General features: G+C 44.3%; 1 protein-coding gene across 1 annotated transcript in view; it reads left to right on the forward strand.

The window, feature by feature from the left end:
* Window positions 1-3,058: 3,058 nt before the first annotated feature.
* Window positions 3,059-18,671, forward strand: part of LOC108704039 (constitutive coactivator of PPAR-gamma-like protein 1 homolog) — a 44,833-nt gene continuing 29,220 nt past the window's right edge. Inside the window, exons 1-2 of the mRNA XM_018240410.2 lie at window positions 3,059-4,173; window positions 18,323-18,569. Of these exons, the coding sequence (XP_018095899.1) occupies window positions 3,700-4,173; window positions 18,323-18,569 (721 nt within the window). The 5' untranslated portion in view covers window positions 3,059-3,699. The remainder of the gene's footprint in view (window positions 4,174-18,322; window positions 18,570-18,671) is intronic.

Below are 18,671 nucleotides of genomic sequence, written 5' to 3' on the forward strand. Positions count from 1 at the left end.
CCAACTCTAACCCCCTTATACGAATGAGCCCCACAAGTACCAGGGTTGTCCATAACAGGAGACAATAATGGCCCCAGACAGACATGAACAACTGAACTGTCAGTGTGGATGAGACAACTGTGTATAAATATATTTGTAATATGGTGAAATTATGATTTAGGGTCTGGACCCTGTTCCCCCCCCAACATCTATTTTTACCAGGGGGAAATAACTGGTGCCAAACCTACAGAACGTCCCCTTCTCAACTGCCACTAAAGGAAAAGGAGACAGGATTTTGGGATTTCTCCCCTCCACACACACACTTTGGGAGAAAGGATTTTCAGAAGATTCGTTGGGGTGATAGAATGTTGATTGTGCCAACCTTGGGTGAAACGACTTAGGGAACAGCATCCCTAGGATTTGGGAGTATTCTTTTATGGTGAAATGAGACAATTCCTGAGTGTTTCTTCTCACATGACATTTGGGAAGGATTTGGGGTGTGCTTCCTAGTGGGGGTTTGATATTAGTAATGATTAATGAATGATACTGTGTGTGTGTGACCTCAGGTTAAAGGACATTGGCATATGTTGGCCCCGAGTAACAGGATTTTGGGCATCTTCTGCCTCACGTGACTGGATTTTTGGGATTTTGGGAGTTGTCCCTAAGGTCCTCTGCTAACAGAACTTTCCTCCTCAGGTGACTGGTTTTGGGAATGTACCTCCTCAAAGCAATTTTTGTAGCTGAAAACAAAAACTGGGGGCGAAACAAATCCTCCTTCTATAACAACCTCCGGGATAATTTTGAGAATATATAGGCTTGAGGATTTAGAGACTGTGAACCATTGTATAACCGGATTTTGGAATCTTTCCTGGCACAACTCTGGAGGCATTCTACCTTTAAAGGGGTTGTTCACATTTAAATTAACTGTTAGTATGATGTAGTGAGGGATATTCAGAGACAATTTGTAATTGGTTTTCCTTTTATTATTATTTGTGGCTTTTGAGTTATTTAGTTTTTTTTCAGTAGCTCTCCAGTTTGCAATTTCAGCAGTCTGGTTGCTAGGGTCCAAATCCCCCTAGCAACCATGCATTGATTTGAATAAGAGACTGGAATATGAATAGGAGAGGCCTGAAAAAAAAGATGAGGAATAAAAAGTAACAATAACAATACATTTGTAACCTTACAGAGTATTTGTTTTTTTAGATGGGGGTCAGTGATCCCCATTTGGTAGTTGGAAGGAGTCAGAAGAAGAAGGCAAACAATTAAAAAAACAATAAATAATGAAGTCCAATTGAAAAGTAACTTAGAGGTTACTTAAAGGTGAACCACCCCATTAATGGCGGATGTTGAGAGTGTTCAGGCTCAGGAACCTGATTCAGGGTGTGTTCCCTTCAGGAGACAGGATTCAGGGTGTGTTTACCATATAATATTGTCAGTTACTTCAGGCAACATGATTTTGGTTGTTTCTCCCCCAGGCGTCAGGAATCTAGGAATGTTCCCCTCGGGTGACAGGTTAGGGCAGTTTTTTTCCTAAGGATTTGGACTGTTCCCCCGTCAGGTGACAGGAATTTGGAAGATTCCCCCCTCAATTTACAGGAATTTTGGAGTTCTCCCCCCTTGGGTGACAGGAATTTGGGAGTTTTCCCCTCAGGTGACAGGAATTTGGGAGTTTTCCCTCAAGTGACAGGAATTTGGGAGTTTTCCCCTCAAGTGACAGGAATTCGGGAGTTTTCCCTCAAGTGACAGGAATTTGGGAGCTTTCCCATTAAGTAACGGGAATTTAGGAGTTTTCCCCTCAAGTAACGGGAATTTAGGAGTTTTCCCCTCAAGTAACAGGAATTTAGGAGTTTTCCCCTCAAGTAACAGGAATTTAGGAGTTTTCCCCTCAAGTAACAGGAATTTGGGAGTTTTCCCCCATCAGGTGACGGGAATTCGGGACTTTTCCCCTCAGGTGACGGCAATTCTGGACTTTTCCCCTCAGGTGACAGGAATACGAGACTTTTCCCCTCAGGTGACAGGAATTCGGGAGTTTTCCCTCAGGTGACAGGAATTTGGGACTTTTCCCCTCAGGTGACAGGAATTTGGGAATTTTCCCCTCAGGTGACAGGAATTTGGGAATTTTCCCTCAGGTGACAGGAATTTGGGAGTTTTCCCTCAGGTGACTGGAATTTGGGAGTTTTCCCTCAGGTGACAGGAATTTGGGAGTTTTCCCTCAGGTGACAGGAATTTGGGAGTTTTCCCTCAGGTGACAGGAATTTGGGAGTTTTCCCTCAGGTGACAGGAATTTGGGAGTTTTCCCTCAGGTGACTGGAATTTGGGAGTTTCCCTCAGGTGACTGGAATTTGGGAGTTTTCCCTCAGGTGACAGGAATTTGGGAGTTTTCCCTCAGGTGACAGGAATTTGGGAGTTTTCCCTCAGGTGACTGGAATTTGGGAGTTTTCCCTCAGGTGACTGGAATTTGGGAGTTTTCCCTCAGGTGACAGGAATTTGGGAGTTTTCCCTCAGGTGACAGGAATTTGGGAGTTTTCCCTCAGGTGACTGGAATTTGGGAGTTTTCCCTCAGGTGACTGGATGGAGTTTCCCTCAGTGACAGGAATTTGGGAGTTTTCCCTCAGGTGACAGGAATTTGGGAGTTTTCCCTCAGGTGACAGGAATTTGGGAGTTTTCCCTCAGGTGACTGGAATTTGGGAGTTTTCCCTCAGGTGACTGGAATTTGGGAGTTTTCCCTCAGGTGACAGGAATTTGGGAGTTTTCCCTCAGGTGACAGGAATTTGGGAGTTTTCCCTCAGGTGACTGGAATTTGGGAGTTTTCCCTCAGGTGACAGGAATATGGAAGATTCTAGCCTCAGGACACAGGTGTTTGGGATGTTCCCCTCGGGTGACAAGATTGGGGCAGTTTTCTCCCTAGGATTTAGAAGTTTCGCCCTCAGGTGACGGTCGGGAGATTCCATCCCCAGGAGACAGATTTGGGAGCGAATTCTGCTCATATGACAGGATGGCGGGAATGAGTCCTCCTGACACAAGAGGTATATTATATACTGTAACTGGCCCATTATAGCCCCGCCATGATGTCTTTGCAGGAGTGGGGCCCAAGTACAAGGCCACATCCCCGGGCTCCTCCCGTTCCGGTGCGGGTTTCCTGTAGCGGTGCTGCCCCCCTCTCTGCTCGCACATCCCCGGCCATGGCTCTGTGATACAGCACATGTCAGCCCCTGCCCCACCGGCCATGCAGAGCCGCCCCGCTCCGGCCCCCCCGCTCCTCCGGTAACTTCTGTCACACGCACACCCGCCATATTCCTCCCGATACCGGGGCCGCCATATTCCTCCCGGGCCTGTCATAGCCGATACCAGAGCCGCCACTGTCCCATTAATCCCCGCTCCGGTAACTCCTCCCTCACACGCCGCTCTCCCTCCGCCGCCGCCGGGCCTCCTACTCCTCCCACCGCCCGGCACCGGCCTTGTCACATCCCGCCATATTGACCAGCGGCCTCACGTCGATTCCCGGGGTCTCTATACTTCTGTTGTAGCTCCGGTATCTCCTCACGCACCCGCCGCCATATTCCTCCTCCTCCTGCTGCTGCTTCAGTAAGTGCCGCCATATTGGCCCCGGGCCCCTTCCTCCTGTCACTGAGCCTCCGTCCGAGCAGCAGCCGCAGGGCCCAACTCCCCTGTTGTTATTATTATTATTGTGTGTGGGCTGAGTGAGTGCCGCTGGGGATCATGGGAGTGCAGGGCTTCCAGGAGTACATGGAGAAGCATTGTCCCAGTGCGGTGGTGCCGGTGGAGCTGCAGAAGTTGGCCCGGGGCTCCCTGGTGGGGGGAGGAAGACAGAGACCCCCCCAGTCCCCCCTCAGGCTGTTGGTAGATGCAGAAAACTGTCTCCACCGACTCTACGGCGGCTTCTACACCGACTGGGTGAGCGGGGGCCAGTGGAACCACATGCTGGGCTACCTGGGGGCTCTGGCCAAGGCTTGTTACGCGGGGAACATCCAGCTCTTCGTCTTCTTCAACGGGGCCCTGGAGAAGGGTCGGCTACACGAGTGGGTGAAGCGACAGGGCAACGAGCGTCAGACTGCCCAGCAGATTGTGTCCCACGTGCAGAACAAGGGAACCCCTCCACCCAAAGTCTGGTTCCTGCCGCCCATCTGTATGGCCCACTGCATCCGATTGGCTCTTCTCAGATTCCACATCAAGGTGAGTTGGGGCTCTGTGTCCCCCCAACTGTAATCTAATTCCTGCACTTTCTTCTCAAGCCCCAACATGTACCCCATATGTGTGTGTAATAGATGAGCCGGCTCTCGGGGGCCCCCTTCCTATAGTCCCTGCCCCTCACGTACTTGCCACTTGGTCCTGGTGAGATTGTGTATCAGGGCGAGACAAGTCCCCCATTGGGTAATGTCATTCCTACGTCCATCACTTACCAACTGCTTTGACTCTACTGAGATTATATCTTCAACATTGAGACTGGCACCCCTGGGCCCCAATTTATGTTGTCTCTGTCCCCCCCAACTCCACCCCATATTTGCTGCAGCCAATGGGATCTTCAGTGATTCCACTGCAAGGTGAGAAAGTAATGCAGGGGTCTCCACATATTTACTATTTCCATTTGGTTCTCGTGGAGTTCCAGACTGTTGGGATCTACCCCAGGAACCCCACTTTTGTATCATCTCCACCTTATTCCCATTCTATCTGTACCTAATTTGAATTCACGTGCATTCACCACTGAGGCCAGTCCACCATTGTTGGGCAGAGTAAACTTGGGCCCTCATCAGATGCCTTAACTTTCTCTAAAAGGTCCAATGGATTCTGCTAGCTATGCTGTTCTGTTTTAATTGGAAAAAAATGGCCCCAAGGAGCCCATATAACCTCACACACCCTCCCATGTACATTCCCCATGTTCTTCCCACTCAATATAGCAGAATGCCACCTCCATGCTTCCCACACACCGGAATATGTGTCTCTTCCCAGACCTGTTTCTTGTGTTTATGCAAAACTCTTTCCCCCATGTCTCACATTCTCAGCAACTTTTAGCACTTGTAGCCCCATCAATGATGCCCCTCTCCATCCATTTGGGTTCCTGGTGCCCTTCTAGCCCTGGTGCCTTCTCTGCTTGAGCTTTAGGGTTTCAACATATTCCCTGCCCAGTGTATGAAACTCCTTTTAGTCAAGCTGGACTGCTGGAAAAGATATCGGGTGGAGATTACTGTAAGAGATTATTGCTAAGGCCAAACATTAAGTGAAAAGAAATGCTGTGTTTTTGGTGATGGCTAAAACGAGTCTATGGGTCTGAGTACAGACAAGCTTCTCACTGGGTTTTGTTTTGAAGAAACATTCTCTTCAGAAATTAAAATGTATCTTTGAATAGTTTGCAAAACTTCTCTTGTACTGTTATTTCACAGCGACATTTAAGAGAGTTTAGTTCATCTTTAAATTAACTAAGTATGTAATAGAATTCCCAATTCTAAGCAACCTTTTAGTTGGTTGTCACCATTTATTTTTCATATTTTCTTAATTATTTGCCTTTTTTTCCTATGATTCTTTCCAGCTTTCAATAGGTCACTGACCCAGTCTAAAAACAAGGCTACACAAGTATTGTTATTGCTACATTTTATTACTCATCTTTCTATTCAGGCCTCTCCTATTCATATTCCAGTCTCTTATTCACATCAATGCATGGTTGCTAGGGGGATTTGGACCCTAGCAACCAGATTGCTGACATTTCAAACTGGAGAGCTGCTGAATAAAAAGCTAAGTCAAAAACCACAAATAATAAGAAATTAAAACCAATTGCAAAATATCAGTCTCTAGTTAATTTGAAGGTGAACAACTCCTTATAAGTTACATTTTGTTTCTGTTGCTTGCTAGGAACTTAGGAAATACATTTTCTGCTGTGTTGTAGGCTAAATCATCTTGTAATGATGTGCAATTTCATAGGGCAACCGAATTTCAGCATATTTCTGTATATGCCGGCAACTACATGTATTCCTGTCAGCACAGTCATTACAAGCAGCATCTTGTCGTAGCCAAAAAGGTCAGATTTTACAACTTTTTAAAGGAGTTGTTCACCTTTAAATTAACTGTTATGATGTAGAGAGGGATATTCTGAGACAATTTGCGATTTTATTTTTTATTATTTGTAGTCGTTGACTTATTTACCTTTTTATTCAGCAGCTCTCCAGTTTGCAATTTCAGTAATCTGGTTGCTAGGGTCCAAATTCCCCTAGCAACCATGCATTGATTTAAATGAGTGACTGGAATATGAATAGGAGAGGCCTGAATAGAAAGATGAGGAATAAAAAGTAGCAATAACAATACATGTGTAGCCTTACAGAGCATTTGTTTTTTATATGGGGTCAGTGACCCCTCATTTGAAAGCTGGAAAGAGTCAGAAGAAGGGAAATAATTAAACTGTACAAAACAAACAATGAAGATCAACTGAAAAGTTGCTTACAACTGGCCATTCTATGACATACGAAACGTTAACTTAAAGGTGAACCACCCCTTTAAAGCAAGAATTCATATGAACAAAATTCTTATTTATGATCTGACTCCTGAGTGTGTGTAAAATCCCTGGCACTATTGATTGGTAGGATCTTAGCCAATACACTTTCTCTTTGTATTAGTGTTCTTCCAATTTATGTTCCCTCCTGCATGCTCAATACAAGCCTTAAGGTGGCCATAGAAGCAAAGATCCGCTCGTTTGGCGACATCGAGCGGCTCTTTCCCCGATAGGCCATTAACGAGCATGGCTATATCGGGGGGGTAATCTGAACGGTCGGCCATATGGCTGAACGATCCGATTACTATGCGCAATGGGCTCCGGCGGGATGGGTCGGGTCAAAATCAAACCTGACCCAACGACCAATCCCCACCGGACGAAAAATGTCGGCACACGCCACACACGATCCGAAAATCTTACGAATTCTCGATTCGTACGATAGGATCTTTGCGTCTATGGCCACCTTAAGGCCTAGCCACAGCCCAGCGACGTCTAGGTTTTATGTCTCTTTAATTCCACAATTCCTATCCACAGTCAGGGTGCACATTAGATCAATCCTGGCTGTTTTATTTACCCTATATAAAGGCCATGCTCTCCTTCTACATAAGACTCTGCTTTAATTCTATTGGCTCTGTCACATTGACCTGAAATAAAGGGGAAATCCAGTCCGTTTCATAGTTTTATGATAGTGAAATGCACTGCTGTTGACCCCAAGATTTATGTAGCATTTTGTTACTGTTGTCAGGATGCCGGTGGGGTGCAATTGCTAGCTCTGTAACGAAAAACAATAATTCCAGCAGCACTCCGATGTGTGAATCAAAGGTTATTTATTTATGCCATTAGCAGAGCGACGTTTCGGGCTATTCCAGCCCTTTATCAAGCTTGATAAAGGGCTGGAATAGCCCGAAACGTCGCTCTGCTAATGGCATAAATAAATAACCTTTGATTCACACATCGGAGTGCTGCTGGAATTATTGTTTTTCGTTGGAATTTCTCCTCGGGCAGAGAGGAATACAGCTGTGCACCCGACGCTGCAAAAGGCGATCCTGTGTGAGTGTGGCACCTTACTGAATTGATTTGAATTGCTAGCTCTGTAGTTATCCGGCTCACAGTGGGGTCAGTGGCAGATCATAGAGATTGATCAGTGGTTCATGCAGAGGCAGCCAATGGCACGCAGTGCTTGAGTTGTTATTGCCTTTATTTATACATTGCCAATATATTACACACTGACCACAGCATTCAGCCCTCACTCCCTGACCCAGCACAGCTTAGTATGTTATTAGGGAGAATATATGGGTTCCACTACTTATAACTGAGCCCATACATAATAATAATGGTGAGGCTGTTGTGCCAACCTCTGACCTACAATCTCTCCAATCCATATGGAAAAGTTGGCAAGTTTTTTTGCCTTCTCCCTGGATTTGTGGTGTATATTGACCTGTAACAGCCCCGGATAAAGGCAGATGCATGCCAATATAGGAAATCATGGGATCTGTTATACAGAAACCCATTATCCAGAAAGTTCTGTATTACAGAAAGGCGGTCTGCCATAAACTCCATTTTATCCAAATAATCCTAATGTTTAAAACTGATTTCCTTTTTCTGTGTAATAATAAAACAGTATCTTGTACTTGATCCCAACTAAGATATAATTAATCCTTATTGGAAGCAAAACCAGTTTATTTAATGTTTATATGATTTTCTAGTAGACTTAAGGTATGAAGATCCAAATTATGGAAAGATCCGTTTTGTGGATAAGAGGTCCCATACCTGTAGTAGGCGTATGAACATTTCACTGTACTTGATCCTGGCAGTTTGTGTGATCCACAAGCCACTTATGTAGGCCAGACCTTTCATTTATTGGGCAAGTAATGGCCCATATAAACACGGGAGCCTTACTATCATGGAGAGGGAGGAAAAAGGCAGAGATTTACAGCACAGGATTTCCCTTGTGATTCACAATGAATGAAACAATACAACTCCCCTGTTAGATCTGCTTGATGTATTTATGGGCAGCACAGGTTGTGTGTACCCGGCACCACAAGGTATTGCTTCAGAATAGGGGACGTGCCCGTGTGTATTTGTAATGATGCCTGTGATAAATACATCTCTTACTGCCTCCCGCTCTTCTCTGCCTTTTCATCATTTCATTGTATCTCGTTAATTATTCTTAGGGTCAGGCCACACGAGCAGATTCGGGGAGATTAGTCGCCCCAGCGACAAATCTCCTCTTCTTTGGGGCGACAATCTCCCCAAACTGCCTCCTCCCTGCCCTCCGCCGGCTAAAATGAAAATCACCTGGGGGAAGTCACACGCGGCTCTTCGATTTCAGAAGCTGCCCCCCCCCCCCGAATCTGCTCGTGTGGCCAGACCCTTATGCTTTGTGTGTTTACTTTCTCCCATTTTATTGCAGTTGCCAATGTTACAGGATGAAGAGGTTTTTTTTAAATAATTTGGGATGCATAGTTTTATGTGAGGGATTGGCACATTGTGGGTATCCAGCTGTTACTGAGCTCCAGTTGTCAGGCTCACTGGCACAGGGAATAATAGAAGTTTTCCTTATAACGGCTGCATTGCACATTCATGCCAATCCCTGGCCCAGTCACATTCAAACAAAGGAAGGGATATACACAAAGGATTCCACAAACTCGGCTGCTTCTCATTTTCTCTTACTTTTTCTTCAAACTTGCCGGCACTGTTTCTCCAGGTCACAAAACTTCAAATCTTAAATCTTATTGCTTTGCCCCAGGGCTGCCATCAAGGGGTACACTTGTCCTGGGCCCAATGACTTCTATATGTACAGCTGCTGAAGTAGGAGCCGAGCCATGCCTAACCAAATTTTTTTTAAAACCTTTGGGCACTACATTTTTTTAACTTGAGGGCCCAGGGTTCTGATTTTTTTTAACTTAGGGGGGAGGGGGGGCTGGCCATCAAAGTTTTTATTTTAACTTGTAGGGTGGCCCAGAAAAATGTTACATAGGGCCCCGTGAGTTCTGATGGTAGCCCACCCAGGTGGCTTTCCCAGGGCAGAAGCCCTATGGCACGTAGAACCCCCTTTATGTGCCCCTCGTTTCTTGTATTTATGATCATGAGCCACTGGACCTCCCTTGGGACCTGCATGAGAAAATCTCATGTCCTATGTGTTTCTATATTGGGCCCAGTGTAACTAATGCTTATTTGCCTTTTATCTCTCAGGCTTATTTGGCACGGACCCCTCCCTGTATTTAGTGGGAACTGCCAACTTCAGGCATTGGTACATATATATATATATATATATATATATATATATATATATATATATATATATATATATATATATATATATATATATATATATATATATATATATATACAGGACTGCCATCAAAAATCACCACAAGCCCCACCTACAGGTCTGCCGCCCACCACACAGTAAAAAAACAAACAAAATATTGGTGGCTACATTTCCAACATGTTAATAAAAAATAAAAAGATATTGGTGGTCAGGGCCCCCCATAAAAAAACATTTGTGGCCAGGGCCCCCCATTAAAAAATATTGGTGACTAGGAACCCACATGAAAAAAAAATTGGTGGCCAAAATTGGTGGCCAGGCCCCCCCCCATTATAAGAAAATTGTTGGCCAGGGCCCCTTAAACATCCATGCCTTCCCGAAGTCAGCAGCTCTCAGAAAGATGGAGGGTCCGGCTAATCAAGTAAGTTTGGCGTGTCCGGGGCCCCCCTTACCCTCAGGGCCCCCTACAACTCTCCCCCCTGTCCCCCCCTGATGGCTGCCCTATATATTGCAATTCCACAAATCGTATGAATCATCCAAGAAGGTAGCTGCAGTCGCAGGACTTAATAGTGGACAAAAAATGCTTTATTGCAGGTGAAGAAAAACTGACGTTTTGGCCGACGTTTTGTGACTTTGAAAAAGGATGGTGTATCAGCCGAAACATCAGTTTTTCTTCACCTGCAATAAAGCATTTTTTGTCCACTATAAGTCCTGCGAGTGCGGCTACCTTCTTGGGTGATATATATATAATTTTATAATGCAGTAGGGAAAACCGGCACTCACGATAATGTCACGTATGCCTGGGTGCAGTCCTCGATGAAGATGAATGTTTTGGGAATGATAGAGATCGCACTCGCAGGTCTTAGAAGAAATCGCGATTGTCCACAAATAAAAATACACTTATTTCTGCTAAGACCTGCGAGTGCGACCGCTATCATTCATATATATATATATATACACACACACACATACACATGAACAATCAAATATGGCAACACACACACACCTGCGGGAAGGAGAATGTGTCATAAAGCCTTTAGTTTTCTAGGAACGAAAACATTCAGTAATTTGAGAAAATTCCTGTTTTGACTTTGATTTTGACTCTGGAATTCTTCCTAAGGAAATCTGCAGCTCCGGAATAACTTTGTGTGCCATTGCCCTGAGCCTGAAATAAGGAGGCGGCAGCACGGCCCCCTGAGGCCCAGTAATAGGACAGTATCATGCAGGGACAGCCCATACAAGGTTATTGTCAATGTCACACAACTTCTAGCAAGGTTTTCAGAGCTTTTAAATATTTTATAGTTTATTGCCCCTACTGAATATACATTGAAACTGAGAAATAATGTTCCTCCCTTGGTTCTGTTATCCCATAATGTGTGAAAAGATTAATTAAGACCATTACTTTCTATGTAATTCAGAGTTGACTGGTCTCCGTGGGTGAGAGTTGTGAGAAGGCGTGCGAAGGGGTCATTGCTTTAAACTTTAACACACTGACAGGCGTGAGCAGGAATACTAAAGGCTGCCTGTGTGTTCATAAGAAAATGTAAAGTCAATAAAGCAAAGCTGCTGAGTGTGAGAAAAGCTATGGTAATGTAGTTGGTATGTCACCAGTGTTACTGTCTGCTCTGCTCTCATTTCCCTACAGAAATAGGGATTGGTAGCACTAGATATGTACCTAATATATAGAGACAAGAGGAAAGTGTTGGAAGGGTTACTGTCTGCTCTCTCTCATTTCCCTACAGAAATAGGGATTGGTAGCACTAGATAGGTACCTAATATATAGAGACAAGAGGAAAGTGTTGGAAGGGTTACTGTCTGCTCTCTCTCATTTCCCTACAGAAATAGGGATTGGTAACACTAGATAGGTACCTAATATATAGAGACAAGAGGAAAGTGTTGGAAGGGTTACTGTCTGCTCTCTCTCATTTCCCTACAGAAATAGGGATTGGTAACACTAGATAGGTACCTAATATATAGAGACAAGAGGAAAGTGTTGGAAGGGTTACTGTCTGCTCTCTCTCATTTCCCTACAGAAATAGGGATTGGTAACACTAGATAGGTACCTAATATATAGAGACAAGAGGAAAGTGTTGGAAGGGTTACTGTCTGCTCTCTCTCATTTCCCTACAGAAATAGGGATTGGTAGCACTAGATAGGTACCTAATATATAGAGACAAGAGGAAAGTGTTGGAAGGGTTACTGTCTGCTCTCTCTCATTTCCCTACAGAAATAGGGATTGGTAACACTAGATAGGTACCTAATATATAGAGACAAGAGGAAAGTGTTGGAAGGGTTACTGTCTGCTCTCTCTCTCATTTCCCTACAGAAATAGGGATTGGTAGTACTAGATAGGTACCTAATATATAGAGACAAGAGGAAAGTGTTGGAAGGGTTACTGTCTGCTCTCTCTCATTTCCCTACAGAAATAGGGATTGGTAACACTAGATAGGTACCTAATATATAGAGACAAGAGGAAAGTGTTGGAAGGGTTACTGTCTGCTCTCTCTCATTTCCCTACAGAAATAGGGATTGGTAACACTAGATAGGTACCTAATATATAGAGACAAGAGGAAAGTGTTGGAAGGGTTACTGTCTGCTCTCTCTCTCATTTCCCTACAGAAATAGGGATTGGTAGCACTAGATAGGTACCTAATATATAGAGACAAGAGGAAAGTGTTGGAAGGGTTACTGTCTGCTCTCTCTCATTTCCCTACAGAAATAGGGATTGGTAGCACTAGATAGGTACCTAATATATAGAGACAAGAGGAAAGTGTTGGAAGGGTTACTGTCTGCTCTCTCTCATTTCCCTACAGAAATAGGGATTGGTAACACTAGATAGGTACCTAATATATAGAGACAAGAGGAAAGTGTTGGAAGGGTTACTGTCTGCTCTCTCTCATTTCCCTACAGAAATAGGGATTGGTAGTACTAGATAGGTACCTAATATATAGAGACAAGAGGAAAGTGTTGGAAGGGTTACTGTCTGCTCTCTCTCTCATTTCCCTACAGAAATAGGGATTGGTAGCACTAGATAGGTACCTAATATATAGAGACAAGAGGAAAGTGTTGGAAGGGTTACTGTCTGCTCTCTCTCATTTCCCTACAGAAATAGGGATTGGTAACACTAGATAGGTACCTAATATATAGAGACAAGAGGAAAGTGTTGGAAGGGTTACTGTCTGCTCTCTCTCATTTCCCTACAGAAATAGGGATTGGTAGCACTAGATAGGTACCTAATATATAGAGACAAGAGGAAAGTGTTGGAAGGGTTACTGTCTGCTCTCTCTCATTTCTCTACAGAAATAGGGATTGGTAGCACTAGATAGGTACCTAATATATAGAGACAAGAGGAAAGTGTTGGAAGGGTTACTGTCTGCTCTCTCTCATTTCCCTACAGAAATAGGGATTGGTAACACTAGATAGGTACCTAATATATAGAGACAAGAGGAAAGTGTTGGAAGGGTTACTGTCTGCTCTCTCTCATTTCCCTACAGAAATAGGGATTGGTAACACTAGATAGGTACCTAATATATAGAGACAAAAGGAAAGTGTTGGAAGGGTTACTGTCTGCTCTCTCTCATTTCCCTACAGAAATAGGGGTTGGTAGCACTAGATAGGTACCTAATATATAGAGACAGAAAGAAGGGGAAGTGTATAAAGTTCAAACTATGAGGCAAGTCATATGTAGAAATTCTTGGCATGTAGAGGTTCTTGGTTAAATCCACAGTACTATTTTTCCCTTCTCCTGTCCTGAAATATCTTCATACCCAATGTTTTATACTCCAGTTGTAGAATGGTACAAAATAATAATACAATTGTCTTGGGAATGATTTTTTGTAGAAAACTATGAATAAAATATATTGTCTGTAAAATTGTTGTGGAATTATGAAATTCTATATATAAATCACCACCATATTACACAGTGTTCTACAATAGAAGGATATATATATATATACAGATATATAAAATACTGATAGACACAGCAAGTCCATGCTGTAAAACTGATGCAGACATATTTCAATGGGTGTCAGTGTGTGTTTATTTATTTGCCTTAAAGGGGTTATTCACCTTCAAACACTTGTTTCAGAGTGTTCACCAGAATTAAAGGACCAGTAACATCAAAAATTTTTTTTAAAAAATTCGTTAGAAAACAACGAAAAAAAACACCAAGACAAATTAAAATTTCAAAATTGCAAAGCCTTTATTAAGAAATAACTTACTGAAACTCCACTTCCTGTCCTCTTCTGAAACGGCGATATGGCGACCATCCATAGTGCGGTGCTGGATTTGTCCTCCCTGGCTAGCTCCCATAGGCTTCTGACAACAGGAAGACGGTGCTGGAAAGCAGACGGCTGGATGAAGAGCTGAAGTTTCCAGTGTGTTCCCGGAACATCCTTGTGCAGAGCAGCGCGCCTCTGGGGAGATCTTGCACGGACTCAGCCTCCTACTAACCCAGCCCTGCAGCAGCAGGCGATTCTTAGCGAGTGCCCCATGCGGGTGGCAGGGCACACAGACATCGCAGACATCCCCTCTGGGACGCATCTATCAGCAAAGGAGCGTTACATCGCAGGAGCGTTACAAGCGGTGTGCGGCTGGTGCCGGCCGGTGTCTGTGTGAGGCGCAAGAGTAAGCGCACACTGACAGCCTCTATCGCTCCGACTTGGAACCGGTACAATGCCAGCAGCCTCTCTCCAGAGCGGGACTAAGGAGGCTTCCGAGCAGCGGCGCGATGCAATCCGTACATGAGAATGGGCGAGTGCTGCTGCTGCCTGTCAAAAAAGTGTGCGGCTGTCAGTGTGCGCTCACTCTTGCGCCTCACACAGACACCGGCCCGGCACTAGCCGCACACCGCTTGTAACGCTCCTGCGATGTAACGCTCCTTTGCTGATAGATGCGTCCCAGAGGGGATGTCTGCGATGTCTGTGTGCCCTGCCACCCGCATGGGGCACTCGCTAAGAATCGCCTGCTGCTGCAGGGCTGGATTAGTAGGAGGCTGAGTCCGTGCAAGATCTCCCCAGAGGCGCGCTGCTCTGCACAAGGATGTTCCGGGAACACACCGGGCACTTCAGCTCTTCATCCAGCCGTCTGCTTTCCAGCACCGTCTTCCTGCTGTCAGAAGCCTATGGGAGCTAGCCAGGGAGGACAAATCCAGCACCGCACTATGGATGGTCGCCATATCGCCGTTTCAGAAGAGGACAGGAAGTGGAGTTTCAAAGTTATTTCTTAATAAAGGCTTTGCAATTTTGAAATTTTAATTTGTCTTGGTGTTTTTTTCGTTGTTTTCTAACGAATTTTTTTTAAAAATTTTTTTGATGTTACTGGTCCTTTAAAGACTTTTTTCTAATTACTTTCTATTTTCTATTTGTGATCGTTTTTCTAATATTGAAGTGTAAATTTTCATTTTAAACCTTCTAAAGCCACTCTGGGAGGGGGAGTCGCTGACCCTTTAACTTTCTAAATTGATGCCTTTAGTTGATACATTTGTTATCTTTGTCCCTGCTGAGCTGAATCTCTGAGTTTTATAAGGGCATAGGCACACGGGCAGATTCGGGGAGACTAATCACCTCTTCTACGGGGCGACAATCTCCCTGATTGAGAAAAAGCCAGCGCAATGGCACTCGCGACGCTTCGAATTCCGAAGTTGCCTCACAAGGAAACTTTGGGTGACTTTGGAAATCAAAGCGCTGCGAGTGCATTGCCGCAGGCGTTTTTTCATTTTAGCAGGGGGAAGGCAGTCCGGGGAGATTGCCGCCCCGAAGAAGAGGCGATTAGTCGCCAGGCGACGAAATCTCCTTAAATCTGCCCGTGTGCCCCTGCCCTAAAAGGCAGCTGTTATAGAATTGATACAATAGTTGCTAAGGGCAGAGACACACGATGTGATTTGGGGAAATTAGTCGCCCAACGACAAATCTCCTCTTCTTTGGGGCGACTAATCTCCCCAAACTGCCTCCCTTGCCTTCCCGCCGGCTAGAATGTAAATCGCTGGAGGGATGGCACACTGAGCGCTTCGTTTTCTGGAGTTTGGGGAGATTAGTTGCCCCGAAGAAGAGGAGATTTGTTGCTGGGCGACTAATTTCCCCAAATCTCAGCATGTGTCTCTGCCCTAATACTCCAGAGATACTGCTGAGAAATGGACCAACTAATGGATCAATTATGTAGTAAATTGTAACAGTTCAGATGCTCCTGGATCACTGAGCTGCCAGACTGAGACACTAGAGACACGAACATTATACTTTAAACTTCAATGGTAAAAAATAAAAGATAGAAAGCAATTGAAAAAAGTCTTGTTTATGGTGAACAATCAGAAAACAACTCAACTGAAAAAAGTGTTTGGAAGGTGAACAACCCCTTTAAGAACTGAGCCCAGAGTTCTATTTTCATTTAGTATTTGCCGTAAGCTGAGCTTTACCTGTGTGTGTTTGTTCTGAGGCACCTTAGGGTAGAGAGACCACGTGGGTCTGATTGTCTCACGGAGCCTGGGTTGGGCTGGGTCAGACGTGTGGATCAGTGTCGGACTGGGACACCAGGGGCCCACCAAAAAAAACATTTGACCAGGGGCCCACCAAAAGTTTTTAGACCAGGGGCCCACTCTCAGTACTATTATTTTCTTCCTCTCCTCACTCAACCTCTAATCTCCTAGTCTATTTTCTTTACATACTATAATCTATTATTCCACCTATTTAGCCTCTTTGTTCTCATAGAAATAGGGAATGACCATGAAATAGGCCAAATGTTTAGCAGCATGAGGGGCCACTGACACCTGGGCCCCCGGGACTTTTCCTGGTATCCCTGTGGGCCAGTCCAACACTGGTGTGGATGGGCTTTTGGCACATAGAATCAGCCCCACGTAGCACTACCCTGGGACTATTTGCATTCAGTTCAATCACTAGAAGTTACTGGGCCCCACAGTAAAAATTATATTGGAGCCCCTCTAAACTCCAGTATGGAAAGTGCTTGTAAGTCACATCTACTTTACCCCCCTAGGCCCCCAGCAGTCACAGGCTGTACAGTTACACTACATTTATATCAATGCTTTGGCCTCTACAAGCCCAACAGAACATCCCCAGCCAGGGCTGCCATTAGGGGGCCACAGGGGCTACTGTTGTACTGGGTTTGTTGAAAAGAGTAGCGCTGCGCTTGAACTGTATCTGTAGAAAATAGAATGCGCTGATAGTGTAATGCCGTTACAAACAAGGAATATTGCGATCAATTGAAACTACTCACAGTCGGTTGGCTGACGCTTATGTAGGGAAACATATACCGGATCCTCCGCTGTACCTGTCGGCTAAACGATATATATGGTGAAGTATAGCAAAGGGCCGTAGCTTGGCCCCCACTTAGAATGTACTTATGTGATTTCTAATAGAAGCCCTGTCCCCAACTGGGGGCCAAGATGCAACTGGAGGGAAAAGCACCAGACTTTGTTTTTAAGAATCACTATGTTACAAATAATGGCTAATCTCTGGCCCCAAGATGGTCTCCTGAGCATTTAGTAGAAGCAGGAGGGTGTTTGTGTGCATGGTGACAGTCAACATAATTAAAGGCACGGGTACATGGGGCAAGTGGATAGAATATTCATTCCCAAACCTTGTGCCCCCATGGGCTCACACTCCACTTAGTATCTTTGCTGGGCCTGAGCAGCTGCAGGGTGAATAGTAAATATAGTGCTCAATCCAAACTGAAGAGAATTCTGCAGAGCACTTTAGGTAACGCACTAATAAGACAAAGATCAGGGTAAATCTAATAAATACAATTTCCTACAGCAGCTGTGTCTCTAGGATTCTACCTGCAATTTCTGCAAAATTTATACAATTTACAGTTTCAATAGAACAGTTTTATTTTTACTCATTAAAGGGGATGTTCGCCTTCCAAACACTTTTTTTTTCAGTTCAATTGGGTTCAGATTGTTCCCCAGAAATAGACTTTTTTCAATGACTTTCTATTTTTTATGTTTTGCTGTATTCTCAAAATCCAAGTTTAATGTCCCTGTCTGGTGTTTGAGTCTGACAGCTCAATAATTCAAGCAGAGATTATGAACTGTTACAATTTTGCTATATTTAGTTTATACAATTAGTTCATACATTTAGTTGATTCATTTCTCAGCAACATCTCTGGAGTATGAGCAACTATTGTATCAATTCTAACCGCTGCCTGTAATGAAACGTATCCATATAGAACAGTTTACAGGGTCGGCGACCCCCCCCCTTCCCAGAGCTGCTTTAGAAGGTGAAAAATGACACATTACACATCAATATTAGAAAAACAGTCACAAATAGAAAGTGATTGGAAAAAGTCTTTATTTCTGGTGAACTATTGTTGGTGGAAGGTAAACAACCCCTTTAAGTGACCACGATAGGGCTTTATACCCAAAAGTTAACTTTTTATATTTTTTCCCTGACGGAGCCTCATTTCTTCTCTATATAAAATGTCCTTATCCTTAGCCATACACTGATAGGTACAAGGATAATGTCTTACCAATATCCAATATCTTGGGGCTCTGGGTTACAGGCAATTAATTTTTTCCTTCTTCCATTTCTGTTGTTGTATAATATGTCCTTTTTGGCTTCTGTCAGGTTGCCCAGAGCATTGAGGATCATCACCAAGAAGTAATAAGCTTTTGCAGAGAGAACGGTTTCCATGGGCTGGTGGCGTACGACTCTGATTACGCCCTGTGTAACATTCCCTGCTACTTCAGTGCCCACGCCCTCAAACTGAGCCGCAACGGCAAAAGCCTCACCACCAGCCAGTATCTCATGCACGAAGTCGCCAAGCAACTGGACCTCAATCCTAACCGCTTCCCCATTTTTGCTGCTCTTTTAGGTACTTTTCTTATTCTTGTGTTATATAAATAATCCAAATGTTATCTGTTATTCACACAACTAATCTACGTATTCTGCGCTCCTGGCTGCATTATGACACTTA

Source organism: Xenopus laevis, chromosome 4L, assembly GCF_017654675.1.
Source record: "Xenopus laevis strain J_2021 chromosome 4L, Xenopus_laevis_v10.1, whole genome shotgun sequence".
Lineage (NCBI taxonomy): Eukaryota > Metazoa > Chordata > Amphibia > Anura > Pipidae > Xenopus > Xenopus laevis.